Raw genomic sequence first — 17,552 nt, 5'->3', positions numbered from 1 at the left:
CATGAATGTCCTCATTCTCAAGAATAGCCTCATGCATTGTGGCTCAGATGTCAGGGAACTGCCATCGGCTCAGGGGCGAGAGGGGAAAAGCCGGATGGATTACAGAGAGCCCCCAAAGATCGTGGGAAGCAGCACCTCCTCAGCGGAGGAGAGTAACCACCCCTCCAGTGGAGAGGAGCTTCAGGGCTTGGAGGAGGCAGCAGTGGCGTAGCGTGGGGGGTGCAGGGGGGCTGGCCGCACCGGGCACAACATCGGGGGGGGGGGGGCGCTCGCACTCGCAGCTCTCTGCCCCTACCTGGCTCACTCACTCTCTCTCACTGCTGTGCGAATCCGATCCGAGCCGCCGGGTCGCCGCCCACTATGGAGGGGGGGGTGCCAGGCGTGCGGGTTAGGGGGCGCAAATTACTTGCCTTGCCCCGGGTGCTGACAACCCACGCAACGCCACTGGGAGGCAGTGCCAGGACTCCTTGCCTGGGCAAAGCGGGGAGGGGAGAGGTCCTCCGTTACCCACACCCTCCTTGCGCAGTAGGCTTCCACGCCAAGAGGGGAGGCGCAGATTGGGCGTCAAGAAACTTCTCTGCTGGGGAAGGTTTAAGGACCGCCCTCTCACAGATTCTGCCAGTGAATGAGCGAGCCATGGAACAGTTGTGCTCTGCACAGAGAAAGTTTATTTTGCATCAAAAGCAAGGCTTCACAGCCGAGCAGGGAGCCATTTGCCTACTTGCTCTTGAGCAACCCCTTGGTACCTTAACATCAGAGCATCGGAAGCAAAAGGCCCCAGGTTCATTCCCCAATGGCATTTCCAGGGAGAGACCCTCCAGAGCTGCTGCCAGCCCGTGTGGGCAATATGGAGCTATATGGACCAATGGCCTGACACAGCTTCCGAGAATCATAGAGGTGTAGAGTTGGAAGGCTCATCTGGTTCAACCCTTTGCAACCCTGTGCCATTTCCCTCTCTCTGAAGGACCTTGATATCTCCCCTACAACTGTTCAGTTTTTCTCAGACTTGCTGTTGGACTACAGCTCCCATCATCCCTAGCTAGCAGGACCAGCAGTCATGGATGATGGGAGTTGTAGTGCAACAGCAAGTTTGAGAAACACTGCTTTTCCTGCTCCATGTGTATTAGGGATGAAGAACGTCTGTTGCCTTCCAGACGCGGGTGAACTCCTGTTACAGAAATATCTGGGTGTGAGGCTGCTCAGTCACCCAACTGGTTGGGCAGAGCCCGTGGTCCCTGCGAAATAAAGGAAGGAGTCCAACCACCAACCAGAGCAAATAGCTGTAGACCAAAGTTTATTTTGAACCCCGAGGATGGGGTAACAAAGACTTTTAAAACTTTCCCACCATATCCCAGAATACAGCTCGTACAGCATCATTGCTTCATCACTGACATGTCACAAAAGGGGAGGGGTAGACAGGGGTTACACTAGTTTAACCTTGGCAAACATGTCCAGACAAGTCCTTGGTACAAGATTAGCATAAGCAGAGATGTCAGGGCAAGACTCAGGTATAAGATTGTTGTTGTTGTTCAGTCATTTAGTCGTGTCCGCCTCTTCGTGACCCCCTGGACCAGAGCACACCAGGCACTCCTGTCTTCCACTGCCTCCCGCAGTTTGGTCAGACTCATGTTGGTAGCTTCAAGAACACTGTCCAACCATCTCGTCCTCTGTCATCCCCTTCTCCTTGTGCCCTCCATCTTTCCCAACATCAGGGTCTTTTCCAGGGAGTCTTCGCTTCTCATGAGGTGGCCAAAGTATTGGAGCCTTAAGGTATAAGATTAGCATAGGCAAACACCTCTAAAGTCCCACCACCCAAAGTACAATAAAACTTCCTTTGCATGTCTGGACCCTTTGGCAAGTCTGGTGATGGGATTAGGCTTTCCTTGGCCAACAATCAGCTCAGCAATTGTCACCTCTGGCAACTTCCTGGAGTCCTTTTTCAAGGGGAAAATAGCTTTGGAATGGAGGAAACTGGCAAAGGAGTTGATTTTATATTATCTTTTATATTATTTTATATTATTTTTAAAGCTAGGTAACTTCCGTCAGCTATCAAGTTGAAAGGATACATTCAGGCATAATATTTGCAACATTTAACAACTTTAAAGATGTACCTCCCCCTGTAATTTCCGTAACAATTCCCAATTCCCAACGCCCATCATCGCCCCAGCTATCTCTCCCCTGGTGGTGCTGCTGCTTCTTCCTGCTCCTCTCCCAATATTTCCCAGCTTCTCCTCTCTGCAGCCTCTGAACTGTGACCTTCCTCAAACCACTGTTCTAAATCTATTCTGTTTCCCTCTTCTCAGAAAGTGCAGGAGAAGGAGGGGGTGTGGTCTCCATCATTCCTCCTCAGTCCAGCCCCTGATGTCCAGGAGGCTGAAGTTCCCAGCTGCTTTGCCGTAAGCCATCTCCCTTCGGCCATCCCTCGTAGCTGAGTAAGATTGTCTTCCATAAAGACGGTTTTAACAATGAGTCCATAAGTGACTGTGGAGGCCAATTATGGATCCACACGTCCTTCCACAGTGGGGACATTAGTTACTGGGCAGTAGTTGATCACAATAAGGGTTTGCCAAGCGTGCCTTCCTCTTAGCACGTTTCTCCCTTGCGTCCTGAGTTTGAGTGTCTTCAAAGCCTGTGACACCTTTGGTAAAGGCTGTTCTCCAATTTGAGCACTCGCGGGCAAGTGTTTCCCAATTGTTGGTGTTTATGCTACATTTTTTTAGTTTTGCCTTGAGACAGTCTTTAAACCTCTTTTGTTGACCACCAGCATTACGCTTTCCATTTTTAAGTTCAGAATAGAGTACAGTGGTACCTCGGGTTATGGTACATACGATTCAGGTTACAGACGCTTCAGGTTACAGACTCCACTAACCCAGAAATAGTACCTCAGGTTAAGAACTTTGCTTCAGGATGAGAACAGAAATCGTGCTCCGGCGGCGCGGCGACAACAGGAGGCCCTGTTAGCTAAAGTGGTGCTTCAGGTTAAGAACAGTTTCAGGCTAAGAACGGACCTCCGGAACAAATTAAGTACTTAACCCAAGGTACCACTGTAGTTGCTTTGGAAGACGATCATCAGGCTTCCGCAGAAGTCTGACCAGTCCAACGAAGTTGATGTTGAAGTAATCATTGCTTCAACACTGGTTATCTTTGCTTCTTCCAGTACACTGGTATTAGTTCCCCTGTCTTCCCAAGTGATGTGTAAATTTTTCCGGAGACACCATTGATGGAATCTTTCAAGGAGTTGAAGCTATTGCAATGTGCTGGAAAGAACATTACCAACATCTCCTTAACCGCAACTCCCCCGTGGCTGCTGAGGTCCTCTCCCAAATTCCGCAAAAACAAGTTAGAGATGAGCTTGCAGTATCTCCAAATCTGGGAGAGTTGTGTAAAGCCCTAAGCCGTAAAGAGATACTGGGACAGGATGCCCTGAATGTGTCCCTGAGGATGCTGTTACCTGGCCTGGAAAAGCCACAGGAGGAGGAGGAGAAGCAGCGCTATCACACCTGAGACAACCAGGTCTGCTTTGTAGTTTTGGCAGTCTGTGCTGGAAGCTGAACGAGGGAGAGAGACGGGAGAATCAGGGATTTTTCCCATAGGCAAGGAATCCAGGACTTCCATTGCTCTGTTGGTTTATTGCAGTTGTTTTTTATATATTGCAGACCACCACCTAGATATTTTATACAAGTGGGTGGTGTTTTCAATACAGTGGTACCTCAGGTTACATACGCTTCAGGTTACAGATTCCGCTAACCCAGAAATAGTAACTCGGGTTAAGAACTTTGCTTCAGGATGAGAACAGAAATCAGGCAGCGGTGGCGCAGTGGCAGCAGGAGGCCTCATTCGCTAAAGTGGTGCTTCAGGTTAAGAACAGTTTCAGGTTAAGAACGGACCTCCAGAACGAATTAAGTACTTAACCCGAGGTACCACTGTACGCTAGTTAACAAAATGAATGCAGTTAAGATCTCGCTCGCCATTTCTTTTTCAAGCAACATCAGAGAGTGGCAGGTTTAGGAGCAGGGCATCAGAAGAATGTAGGAAGATATTAGTTGCTGGAACATGCCAAAATAGCCTCCAACATTTCTCCGATGAAAATAGAAATGTTGTTGTTTTTCTTTGTTGGACTACAACTCTCATCATCCCTCGCTAGCAGGACAAGTGGTCCTGGATGATGGAAGTTGTAGTGCAAGTTGGACCAAGTTGGAAAGTCCATGGAACAAACAATCGAAGGTGGATCTTTCTTCGCCGTTTGCAAAAGCATCACCCATGAACTGTAGGACTGTGAAAAGAGGGAACTAAATAAGACATTTTGCGCAACAGGCTGAGGTAACTCCTTGAGAGTTATGACGGCTGATGCAACAAAAGCCAAAAAAAGATAGGGAAATGCCCAAAGCATTCATGTGGTTAAAAGAGTTAAAGGAAGATACAGTGCAGAAGAACTTTATTACAGAAAAAAGCAATACCCAAAACCTGGACAGATGCTTGTTTTTAAAAGACATGACCGCAAAAAATTCTGAGGCTGTGCTTGCTTTTCAATGTTTTGAGCAAAGATCATTTCATGAATTTTCATGAGGAAAATTATTATTATTATTACTACTACTACATATTGATGTGGAAATGTGGAAAACTAAACTTATGACTGGGAAAACAAGACACAGAGAACTCAGCCACATTGCTAATGTTCTCTGTATTGTTCCAATTTTAGTATATGTGCAGCCGAAGTGAGCACATGACTCAGCTACCTTGGCAAAGAAAAGGTAAAGGTAAAGGTACCCCTGCCCGTACGGGCCAGTCTTGACAGACTCTGGGGTTGTGCGCCCATCTCACTTAAGAGGCCAGGGGCCAGCGCTGTTCGGAGACACTTCCGGGTCACGTGGCCAGCGTGACATCGCTGCTCTGGCGAGCCAGAGTCGCACACGGAAACGCCGTTTACCTTCCCGCTGGTAAGCGGTCCCTATTTATCTACTTGCACCCGGAGGTGCTTTCGAACTGCTAGGTTGGGAGGCGCTGGGACCGAGCAGCGGGAGCGCACCCCGCCGCAAGGATTCGAACCGCCGACCTTTCGATCGGCAAGCCCTAGGCGCTGAGGCTTTAACCCACAGCGCCACCTGCGTCCCTCCACCTTGGCAAAGAAAGGGCGCTTTATATTGTTGTAAACAAAATCTGCCCTTATTTCCTTACGTGGTACACAAGAGCCCTTATAGAGTCCTTTTGTATGTTCTCCATCGGTAGGAGAAAATAACAGAGGCCAGCCAGAGAATATTGAGAAGCAAAGCAGCTAGTAAGCCTGATCTTTATTAAATGTTGCAACAGGGTGCTCCCCGCCCCCCATACAGGAGAGAGGAGGAGGAGGACCCAGAACAAAGGTGTGCCCGCCCTTATATGTTGCTGTTGTTTAGTCGTTTAGTTGTGTCCGACTCTTCGTGACCCCCTGGACCAGAGCACACCAGGCACTCCTGTCTTCTACTTCCTCCCGCAGTTTGGTCAAACTCATCTTCGTAGCTTTGAGAACACTGTCCCACCATCTTGTCCTCTGCCGTCCCCTTCTCCTTGGGCCCTCCATCTTTCCCAACATCAGGGTCTTTTCCAGGGAGTCTTCTCTTCTCATGAGGTGGCCAAAGTCTTGGAGCCTCAGCTTCAGGATCTGTCCTTCCAGTGAGCACTCAGGGCTGATTTCCTGAAGAATGGAGAGGTTTGATCTTCTTGCAGTCCATGGGACTCTCAAGAGTCTCCTTCAACACCAGAATTCAAAAGCATCAATTCTTCGGCGATCAACCTTCTTTATGGTCCAGCTCTCACTTCCATACATCAGTACTGGGAAAACCATAGCTTTAACTATACGGACCTTTGTTGGCAAGGTGATGTCTCTGCTTTTTAAGATGCTGTGGAATTGCCCACCCTCAAACTCCAGTCCATCCCCAGAAACATCATACATACATCACAGGGGGTTGTCTAAAACAGAATCCTGAGTGTGTTGTTTATCTCCTGTCTGGCAAGTTACCTGATTGCATAATCTGGGCTTTGGCCACTCTTTTGTTATTATAACTACTTAATTCCTGAATATAGGTCACAGGCCCACCCTATTCACACCTTAAATGTGCTCTTAAGGCAGGATTTGTGAGCACAGAGACAGTGGGGAGTTTTTTCCCCCCAGTTCTTCCCTCCTTGCAGAGAAACATTTGGTCAGTTTGGGAGAGTCAAAATGGTTTCAGGACTGTCTTCCTGTACTGTTTCAGACATGTGGTTTATGTATTTATGTACGTGTTTGCATTGTACATTTAATTTATATATTTGAGACCTTAAATTCTTATAACAATACAGTGGTACCTCGGGTTAAATACTTAATTCGTTCCGGAGGTCCATTCTTAACCTGAAACTGTTCTTAACCTGAAGCACCACTTTAGCTAATGGGGCCTCCCGCTGCTGCCGCGCTGCCGGAGCACAATTTCTGTTCCCATCCTGAAGCAAAGTTCTTAACCCAAGGTACTATTTCTGGGTTAGTGGAGTCTGTAACCTGAAGCGTATGTAACCTGAAGCGTTTGTAACCCGAGGTACCACTGTATGCATTGTATATTATGCATTATAACACTGTGACACCAGGTGGCGCTGTGGAGTCCCGTTTTCCCCAACCTGATTTCTCATACAAAGTCTGCAACACATTTAACTGAATCGCCTCTTTGATGCATCTAGATCCAGCCGGAGTGAAGCCAAAAGGGCAGTTTCCTCTTATCCATAAGCCCGAGGGGTCTTTCCCTCCCTGCCCTGCCTTTCAGCTTTTATTTCAGGACGCCCAGCTGAATTTATTTGCTCATTGTGCTTACAATGCCGGGCCATCAGGAGCCTTGTCAGGCCTGGCTGCCGGAGGCGCGAGAGAGGTGATTCTCCTCACACCTGAAGTGTTGCAGCTATGAAGCGGGGCCCGGCCAAAGCCACACAAACTTTTGCTTCCTGTTTTTATTGTTCTTGCAAGTGAAGAACACGGGCTCGGGGGTGTCAAAACCAAGAAAGAAGGGCAGAAAACCAAAAGAGCAGAAAGACTGACTCAGGCGGCGCTTGGCTTTCTAAAAACCGAAGGCACCTCTAACCGAGGTTCGTAAGCAGGGACCCATGACGTCCCTGCGGTCAGCGTCACCCAGAGCTGGACCGCAAAGAGCCAGCTAGAACTCTGCGTTTCCGCTTTCTTTTCTCTGTGCTTCCATGAACAGGGCCAGCTAAAGGCTCTAGCATGCAGTGGCGTAGCGTGGGTTGTCAGCACCCGGGGCAAGGCAAGTAATTTGTGCCTGCTAACCCGTGGATTTGCGCCCCCTAACCCTAACCCCCAGATGTGCCCGGTGCGGCCGACCCCCCTTCACCCCCCACGCTACGCCACTGCTAGCATGATGGTGACTTTATGTTGATGCCAGAAGGACATCTAGTTCATCTAAACTTCTATCTTCTGGGTGGAATAGATGCTGGAATAGATGGGCCATTGGCTTGATCTAGCAGGCTCTTCTTGTGTTACTCTGCTTCCTAGCCTGGGAGAGACCAGGGTTCAAATCTTCCCACAGGGCCATGAAGCTCACTGGTTGTGATCTTGAGAGCCAGACACTCGCTCTCAAGCTAGCCTACCTCACAGGGTTGTTGTGAGGGATATGAAAGGGGAGGGAGGAGAAGAACGGTGTACACCACCTTGGAGCTCTTGAAGGAAAGAGGGGGTGTAAATGTAATCACCATCATTATCATCAGTGCTATTTTTCTAGAAAAAGAGGTGTCGGAGCTCACCACAAACTTCTCCCTTTTTCTCTTAGAACGGCAATGGTTCCCACTTGAGAGGCGGCAAAGCTGAGCTCCAGTGAGCTCTGGCTGAAGATGAAAAAAGCCCTGATGATTAACAACAACAATAATAATTCCCGAACACCTTCCATAAAGGGAGCGGCCACCGAGACCACATAACACCAGTCTTGAAAGACCTACATCGGCTCGCAGTATGTTTCCAAGCACAATTCAAAGTGTTGGTGCTGACCTTGAAAGCCCTAAGCAGCCTCGGTCCTGTATACCTGAAGGAGCGACTCCACCCCCATCATTCTGCTCTGACACTGAGGACCAGCTCTGAGGGCCTTCTGGCGGTTCCCTCACTGTGGGAAGCCAAGTTACAGGGAACCAGGCAGAGGGCCTTCTTGGTAGTGGCCCCCGCCCTGTGGAACGTCCTCCCATCAGATGTCAAGGAAATAAGCAGCTATCTTATCTTTAAAAGACATCTGGAGGCAGCCCTGTTTAGGGAAGATTTTAATATTTAATGCTGTATTGTTTTTCACACTTGACTGGGAGCCGCCCAGAGTGGCTGAGGAAACTCAGCCAGATGGGTGGGGTATAAATAATTTATTATTATTATTATTATTATTATTATTATTATTATTATTATTAACAGAAACACACAATAAATTATCATCTGAAGGCAATCCAGACGAATACCAAAAGCATCAAATAACCTCCAATCTATAAAATTGCATTCAATGTTGAATGCAGAGGGGATACCACCACCCTTGTCTTGTTTCCTGGGGGTGGCCCGATCGGTCATTTTTGAATTCTGTCCATTTCTCATTTTTCCAATCCGTTTTAAGCAATTTTATTTCTTGATAGGAGCTGCCCTGTGATAGGTCAGCCTATAAACACTGCGAAACTGGTAAAGAAACAGACTGCTGGCCAATTTGCAAGGTTTATTGTTTTCCATCCTGTTTGGTTACAGGGCTTGCCGTTGAGAGTGGCAGATATCTTTCCACCAACCCTCAAAAAATGTCTTTGCATGGGTCAGGCTGATGCCAGAATGAGCATCTGTTACAGGTACAGCTGTACCTGCCAAAATCCCCTATTTTGCCAGTCTGTTACATGCTCACCGGGGATGGAGGTGGCGCTGTGGGTTAACCCACAGAGCCTAGAACTTGCTGATCAGAAGATCGGCGGTTCAAATCCCTGCGACGGGGTGAGCTTCCATTGCTCGGTCCCTGCTCCTGCCAACCTAACACTTCAAAAGCACGTCAAAGTGCAAGTAGATAAATAGGTACCACTCTGGCGGGAAGCTAAACGGCGTTTCCGTGCGCTGCTCTGGTTTGCCAGAAGCGGCTTAGTCATGCTGGCCACATGACCCGGAAGCTGTACGCCGGCTCCCTCGGCCAATAAAGCGAGATGAGCGCCACAACCCCAGAGTCTGTCACGACTGGACCTAATGGTCAGGGGTCCCTTTATCTTTACTTTACATGCTCCCCAGTCCTGCTCTGTTTTACCCCAGGCCAGCTAAAGACTACATTTTCTCCTGCAGCCAGGGACGCCAACTATTTCCCTTGCAAGGCTCCAGGACAAGGAGAAGGCAGACACTCAGCCATCAGGAATGCGCCCCAGTGGGATTTCTGCTTCTGGCTATGCTGCTTAAGGCAGAGGAGCCTTGTAGGGCGGGGAATTGGCAGTGGCGTAGCGTGGGTTGTCAGCACCCGGGGCAAGGCAAGTAATTTGCACCCCTAACCCGTGGATTTGCGCCCCCTAACCCGTGGATTTGCGCCCCCTAACCCGTGGATTTGCGCCCCCTAACCCTAACCCCCAGATGTTGTGCCCGGTGCGGCCGGGCCCCCCTGCACCCCCCACGCTACGCCACTGGGAGTTGGCAACCCTAAAATGTGTTCCACCTCGATCGGGAGTGAGCAGTCAGATTCTGAAAGCTGGCGATTCCCCCATCTAAGCAAACCCGACTCTTCTCATCCTTCTCTTGTGTTATTTGTTCGATGCAAGACTTGTCTTACCTCCCTCTGACTCAGAACGGTTGAAAGACCTTGACCAGCCTTCCTGCCGCCACATGTACAATTCCCCTATCTGGTGTGAATAAGCCACAAACGCACAGCAGAGTTTTTGTCGCAAGCAATGTAGCCTTTCACGATTAAGGTGGAAAGTAAACACCGACTTCTCAAATCGGAGTCTAGCAACTAACGTTTAGCACATCGGAGGCAACAAATCCATTAAATAATGTTGTATTTTTTTTTTAATCCTCCCAAATCAGAGTCTAGCAACTGGTGCTTCTCAAAGGTCCTTCAAAGTTTTGGATTTCTTCCCTTGAACTCCTAGTCTTCTCTTCCTCTCATCTTGAGTCTTTGCTTGGAAGTCCAGTTGGGCGTAGCAAATCCCATCCTGTTATGAAATTTGGAGGAGAGGGCTGTTAGTTGATTGACGGCTTAAATTCAACACCTTTATATCCCATGTGAGAAGCAGCCAGAGCTCATGGGGACAAAACTCGTGCACATGTTTTTTGCAAGTATACAGTGTATTTCTGTGCATTATGTTCACAGATTCATTCATTTTCAGGCACACCTCCCGCTAATATATTCATTTTTGTGACTGTTGCATGGATGGAGGAGTGCAATGCAAAATTCAGATGAGTGCAAAATTTCAAAGGATTCAAAATGGGTGGATTTGACAGCATGCAAACTGAGCTGATTTTATCCCTCATTCTTATCAGTTGTGTGCCCAGATTGCACACCTGAGACTGTGTACGCCTCAAAACCCAGAGCATCTCAAAACCTATACATGTATATATATTTAAAAGAGTTCCTACCTCTATTATCCCTGAAGATGGGGGCTCGGAGATCTTCGTGTGGGAACCTTGAGGAGCAAAAAATGAATAATAAGACACATAGGAAATGCACCAATCCACAAATAAGAGGGCTGTCCACATCCTTCTGCATTCCATATTTGAGCCTGATGGGCAAATCTGTAAATTTCCGCTCTCTAAGTCCCTCATTTTCCCAACATTAAAGTCATTTCTCCACACTTCTGCAGCAATTTGCATTTTTTAAAATTATATTTTAAAAAAACATGAAGACTCATCAGCATTTTAGTGCAAATTTTTCCTAATAAACACTTTTGGGGATGCACTTTTTACTAATATACACTTCTTTGAAAACAATCTCCCCTCTCATAATGCATCTCTGTACGTTTTCTTTCACCGATATATGCATTTTTTAAATCAGGTTTGTTGATTTCAATGGGACTACTCTGAGTAGGACTTGGCCCAATGTTTTCTGATGAGGAAAATGGCTGATTTTGTCTAAATTTCTTTTGTTCAGTTTGTATGTCTGCTTGTTTTTAACGTTTGTGTAAAACCCTTTTTTGCTCATTAAGCAACATGCAAAAATCTTGCTAACTAAAATATAAAATAAATCGGGGGAGCAGAGGCTGCCTTGTCCACTTCAAGCGGAGAAATTCATTTTTGCCCTCTGCATAAGGAGAAACTGACATAGGGGATATGTTTTCAGAGTATCTGAAGAAGTGTGCATGCACACGAAGTGCTGGTGCTGACCTTGAAAGCCCTAAATGGCCTCGGCCCAGTATACCTGAAGGAGCGTCTCCACCCCCATCGTTCTGCCTGGACACTGAGGTCCAGCGCCGAGGGCCTTCTGGCGGTTCCCTCATTGCGAGAAGCAAAGCAAGAGGGAACCAGGCAGAGGGCCTTCTCGGTAGTGGCGCCCGCCCTGTGGAACGCCCCTCCATCAGATGTCAAAGAGATAAACAACTACCTGACATTCAGAAGACATCTGAAGGCAGCCCTGTTCAGGGAAGTTTTTAACGTGTGATATTTTAGTGTATTTTTGGTTTCTATGGAAGCCGCCCAGAGTGGCTGGGGAAACCCAGCCAGATGGGCGGGGTACAAATAAATTATTATTATTATTATTATTATTATTATTATTATTATTATTATTATTATTATTTTGAAAACAACTCAGTTGGTCTTTAGGGTGCGACTGTATAATTTTTAAATTCTTTTAGAAGGATTATTTTAAAGACTTTCTTAGATCCTATAACTTTTTTGAAGACTTGATTCTTTTAAGGGAGTTTTTCGGTTTTGAAGAAGAGTCTTTTCAACTATCTTTTTAAAGAATTGTTTTAATTTATTTTGACTATGACAGACCAACACGGCTACCTACTTGAATAGGGGATATTGTTCATGTTATTCCCCCTCTGGCCCGGGGTGCGTTCCCTCATATTACCTAGCTTGGAAAGGCCAAATCGGACCCAAAGGAAACTCAGGAAGATGAGCAGTGATGCCAATCCTGCTACGACAGCCAAGGACACTTTGTGGGTTAGGCACTTTGTGTCACCTTCCGTCAACGAAGCTTTAGAAAGAAGAGAGAGAGAGAGAGAGAGAGAGAAAAGATTTGCTTACTCAGGAACTGCTGTTTTTGGCAAAAGACTAGAGAAGGACATAAAGAGAGCATAGCCTGGTCTAGCAGGCCAGTGGCTCGGCGTAGTCCATCATTCTGTTCCCACAGTGGCCAAATGGCCCTAAGAACCTTGAAATCCAGATAGACTGCCCCTGGACCCGGAGGCTCCATAAGAACCTAAGGATAGTCTCGAAGTTGAATCAGGCCCACCTAGTCCAGCCTCCTCTTCTCAAAGGGGCTAACCAGATCCCCGATGGATGTCCAAAGGCAGAACCCGAGAACAACAGCACTTGCCCTACTTGTGATTCCTGGCATCTGGTGTTATTCAGAGATATTCTGCCTCCGACAGGGGGAGGAGATGCTATAAGAACACAAAACTGCTCCTTTCCCCTTATGGGGTATTCCAGAGTCCGTATAGCGTCCTTCTAAGGTTCCCTATCAGTAGGAGAAAAAAACAGAGGCCAACCAGAGTACAGTGGTACCTCGGGTTAAGTACCTAATTTGTTCTGGAGGTCCATTCTTAACCTGAAACTGTTCTTAACCTGAAGCGCCACTTTAGCTAATGGGGCCTCCTGCTGCCGCAGCGCGATTTCTGTTCTCATCCTGAAGCAAAGTTCTTAACCTGAGGTAATATTTCCGGGTTAGTGGAGTCTGTAACCTAAAGCATCTGTAACCTGAAGCGTATGTAACCCGAGGTACCACTGAATACAGTGGTGCCTCGCAAGACGAAAAGAATCCGTTCCGCGAGTCTCTTCGTCTTGCGGTTTTTTCGTCTTGCGAAGCAAGCCCTTTGACAGCTTAGCGGCTTAGCGGATCAGCTGATAAGCGGCTTAGCGGCTTAGCGGATCAGCTGATAAGCGGCTTAGCGGCTTAGCAGATCAGCTGATAAGCGGCTTAGCGGCTTAGCGGATCAGCTTCTAAGCCGCTTAACGGCTTAGAAAAAGGGGGGAAGGGGGAAAAACCCGCAGGAACTCGCAAGACATTTTCGTCTTGCGAAGCAAGCCCATAGGAAATTCATTTTGCGAAGCATCTCCAAAACGGAAAACCCTTTCGTCTAGCGGGTTTTCCGTCTTGCGAGGCGTTCGTCTTGTGGGGCGCCACTGTATTGAGAAGCAAAGCGGCTAGTAAGCCTGATCTTTGTTCAAGGAACTGTTGCAACAGGGTCCCCACTAACCACACACAGGAGGGAGGAGAACCCTGAACAACGGTGTGCAAGCCCTTATATAGACTCTTGAAATTGCCCACCCTGGAGCTCAAGACCACCCCCCTAAAACATCATACATACATCACAGAAGGAGGCGGTCTACAGCAGAAATCCTGTCTGCCAGGATACCTGATAATGGTCACTGGTTGCATTACCCGGGCAGCCTGGCCATTCTTATGTGATGGTTAATACTTTCGTTCCTGAATCCAGGTCACAGGCTCACCCTATCCATACACAAATGCGCCCTTAAGACAGGATTTGCAAGCAAAAAGACCATGGGAAGGCTTTCCCCATTTGCCTCCCTTACAGCAGAGGAATATTTGAGGTCACTGGGAGAGTCAAAATGGCTTCAGGGTTGCTCTCCCTTACTATTTAAGACACATGGTTCATCTATTTAGATATGTGTGCATTTATGAATGTTTATTCTGTATTTGAGACCTTAAAATTCTTCTGACAAAGAGCACAGGCATTGTCACCACTGACAACATGGCAATTTCAGTCTTTTAAATTCAGTTCACATTTCCACATCAGATTGCAATTATTTCCCCCCCTTAAAGCCCACATGTATATCCAGCACCGTTTTAGAACAAATCTCTCCTAACGTAACTCAGTCTGTATGTTACTTTTCACTAATACAGGAGCAACCAAACTATTGTCCACGGACCATCCTTCAGGTGGTTTTTCGCATTTACAGTTTGACATGTGCAATTTGAATCTTTTGGAATTCAGATTGTCATGCAATAAAATGCAACATATGCGAAATAAAAAAGCAACAAAAATACAAGCACAAATCACACAGACTCTAGCCCTGTGTGGGCTAGCCCAGTCAGGAAAAAGCAAGCGTTTTGGGGCATGAATATTCAAGAGCCTTTGAGTAATTAATAATAATAATTTTTTATTTATAACCAGCCCTCCCCAGCCGAAGCTGGGCTCAGGGCAGCTAACAACAATAAAATAAGACAACATTTTAAAATCATTTCATTAAAAAATTACTTCAAATCAAATTGATGGCAACCATTGGGTAGAGTTCTGTGAAGATTGCCGAAGGAGGGAGTCAGGCTGTGCCATGGCCAAAGGCTTGGCGGAACAGCTCTGTCTTGCAGGCCCTGCGGAAATATGTCAAGTCTAATCTTTGGTGGCAGAACGTTCCACCAGATCGGAGCCACAGCTGAAAAAGCCCTGGCTCTGGTTGAGCAATTTTTGTAAAACTCTGGGCATCGCAGAAAAAGGCTGTCAGCGGTATTATCAATGTAGGGGGGTTTTTTTGGTTAAAATTCAGGATGGAAACAAGACCTTCCATAAGCGACGTTGGTGAAAAAGGCCAGCTGATATTCTTATGGCAGGATAAAAAGATTCACTCACCTGCGTTGAATACAGCAGTTTTCTTCACGCTGGCGCTGGAAGAATTAAACCTGACTGCACAGGTGATGTTTCCCCCAGTGTTTTGTAATTCCACAGGGAGGTAAAGGACACTGACGAAGGTTAACGACCCACTGCTGTTTTTCACCAAAAGGGTCTGGCCCTCTTGCTGGAGACCTCCCGGGCCGTCCCAGGACACCTGGACGAAGTTGGACATGCCATGGACCACACAGACAAGTTGGTTCTTGAACCGGGAAGCTGGGTCTTGGTTAGAGGGCTGCAAAAGCATCACTCGGGTGCTCAGAGTATAACTGTCTGAAGAGGAAAACAAAGCAAGGGGCACAGTAAGAACAATCTCCAAAGAGAGGTCAGCAAGGAGGACCACCTATGGATAACAAAGGCTTCAGAATTTCACCCTGTGTTGGGCTTTTATGCCAGGAAATGATGGAGGTTTCAAGGGTATTGTGTGCAAGACTTCTCAGAAAAGATGCTTAGTAACTCCAGTTCATGGGACGTGGGTGGCGCTGTGGGTTAAACCACAGAGCCTAGGACTTGCCGATCAGAAGGTCGGCGGTTCGAATCCCCACGATGGAGTGAGCTCCCGTTGTTCGGTCCCTGCTCCTGCCCACCTAGCAGTTCGAAAGCACCTCAAAGTGCAAGTACAGTGGTACCTCGGGTTAAGTACTTAATTCGTTCTGGAGGTCCGTACTTAACCTGAAACTGTTCTTAACCTGAAGCACCACTTTAGCTAATGGGGCCTCCTGCTGCTGCTGCACCGCCAGAGCACGATTTCTGTTCTCATCCTGAAGCAAAGTTCTTAACCTGAAGCATTATTTCTGGGTTATTGGAGTCTGTAACCTGGCCACATGACCCGGAAGCTGTACGCCGGCTCCCTCATCCAATAAAGCGCGATGAGCGCAGCAACCCCAGAGTCGGCCACAACTGGACCTAATGGTCTGGGATGGAGAATGAAATTGACAGACTATGCGGAACTGGATAAATTGACTGGGAAAATAAGATATGCTCGAAACCAAAAGTTCATCGAAGATTGGGGAAAATTTGTAGATTATCTGAAAAATGAATGTGATGTGCAAACAACGCTGGTGGGGTTTCAAGAAGCACTGTAAAAGCTTAAGAGGTATTGTCAAAAGAAATATAAAAGGGAGGGAAGATAAATGGCAATGCAATTAAAGGAATGTGTATTGAAGAGTAATTACGGGTGATTACCAGAGAAGCTGAAGGAAGCCTAAAAAGAGTAATTTGTTAAAATTTGTTAAGATTTGGAAAATAATTGTATGATTGGAAAATTAATAAAAATTTATTACGCGTGGACCTAATGGTCAGGGGTCCCTTTACCTTTAACTCCAGATCAATGTGCTTAAAAGACAGATCGCTGTCACCAAAAACACACTTCCCATGCAGCGCTCATTTGGAGACAAGACTCAGGTGTTGGTTCATAAGGAATGCGCTCCGGAAACCCTGCAGCCTGGAATGTTTTACAATGCACAGGGGCGCATGCCTAGGAATCTCTCAGCCCACAAGGCAACATTTCAAAACTTGCTCTGGAGGGCAACATCAACTTACTGAACTCAATAAGCTATTGATCCACCCAAATGTGCAGCCTGGCAGGGGTGCCATGCCACCTCCTTACATGAAAGCAGGGGCTAAAATTCAGCAAGGGTCTTGCCTGCAGTGAATGGGATGATCCTGAGAACTGGCCCTTATTTGACTCTGCTTGAATTCAGACCCTGGTGCCTTTAACACACAGCAGCAAAGCTCACTCAGCCCTGATCTCTTACCTCCAACAATCAGTGCAGATGTTGCATTGCTGAAATGCAAGCCACTAGAACTTGCTTGGGCACAGAAATATTGGCCAGAATCAGACCTCTGCACATGAAGGATCTCCAGCACAGCGTTTCGACGGTTAGCTTTGCAAGCAAATCTGTCTCCTTTTTTTCTAACATTGCAGCTCTTGATTAAAATTGGCATTCCGTGTTCTCTTCTTTCGTACCAGCTGAATGATAATGCGTTGTCGTCAATATTTTCTGTAGAAGTGCACAAGATCTGTGCCGTCTCCCCAATATCCACGAACAGGAACCGCCGGGTCGGGTGCAGGATCTGTAAGTGGGATGGGAACACTGTGGAGGAGAAAGACCACAAGGACCGTTTACGGTTGCCGTTTCTCGCTCTGAATTTTCTTGCAAGAAGACGTTGAAGGAGACATCACGCTGTTTGAGAATCCCTACACTGTCCTGCTGGAGGAGACCCTTGAGAGTCCCATGGACTGCAAGAAGATCAAACCTCTCCATTCTTAAGGAAATCAGCCCTGAGTACTCACTGGAAGGACAGATCCTGAAGCTGAGGCTCCAATACTTGGGCCACCTCATGAGAAGAGAAGACTCCCTGGAAAAGACCCTGATGTTGGGAAAGATGGAGGGCACAAGGAGAAGGGGACGGCAGAGGACGAGATGGTTGGACAGTGTTCTCGAAGCTACCAGCATGAGTCTGACCAAACTGCAGGAGGCAGTGGAAGACAGGAGTGACTGGCGTGCTCTGGTCCAGGGGGTCATGAAGAGTCAAACACAACTAAACGACTAAACAACAACAACACTGTCTTGCAAATGAAGCCCTAGAAATAAGACACATGCTGAAGGAGAAAGTATTTGCCTGAACTGATTGTGGAGGAACTCTCAGAGCACATAAATATACAACCCACTGACTTTCTCATGCTTTAAGTGTTAAGAGTCTGGTAGAAGGAGCAGAAGAAAGGTTACCTGTGGAGGCCAGAACGATGTACGCAGCCCACAGCATTG

General features: G+C 47.2%; 1 protein-coding gene across 1 annotated transcript in view; it reads right to left on the bottom strand.

Annotated features, from left to right (window-relative positions):
• Positions 1 to 9,993: 9,993 nt before the first annotated feature.
• LOC307205705 (uncharacterized protein) overlaps positions 9,994 to 17,552 on the bottom strand; it is a 28,110-nt gene continuing 20,551 nt past the window's right edge. Inside the window, exons 3-7 of the mRNA XM_079958449.1 lie at positions 16,539 to 16,877; positions 14,743 to 15,054; positions 12,003 to 12,128; positions 10,571 to 10,617; positions 9,994 to 10,146 (exon numbers count right to left, since the gene is read on the bottom strand). Coding sequence (XP_079814575.1) covers positions 10,039 to 10,146; positions 10,571 to 10,617; positions 12,003 to 12,128; positions 14,743 to 15,054; positions 16,539 to 16,728 — 783 coding nt within the window. The 5' untranslated portion in view covers positions 16,729 to 16,877 and the 3' untranslated portion in view covers positions 9,994 to 10,038. The remainder of the gene's footprint in view (positions 10,147 to 10,570; positions 10,618 to 12,002; positions 12,129 to 14,742; positions 15,055 to 16,538; positions 16,878 to 17,552) is intronic.

The sequence above is a fragment of the Podarcis cretensis genome (genome assembly GCF_951804945.1).
Source record: "Podarcis cretensis genome assembly, chromosome: 16".
Classification (NCBI taxonomy): domain Eukaryota; kingdom Metazoa; phylum Chordata; class Lepidosauria; order Squamata; family Lacertidae; genus Podarcis; species Podarcis cretensis.
This window is presented reverse-complemented; position numbering and strand designations above follow the sequence as displayed.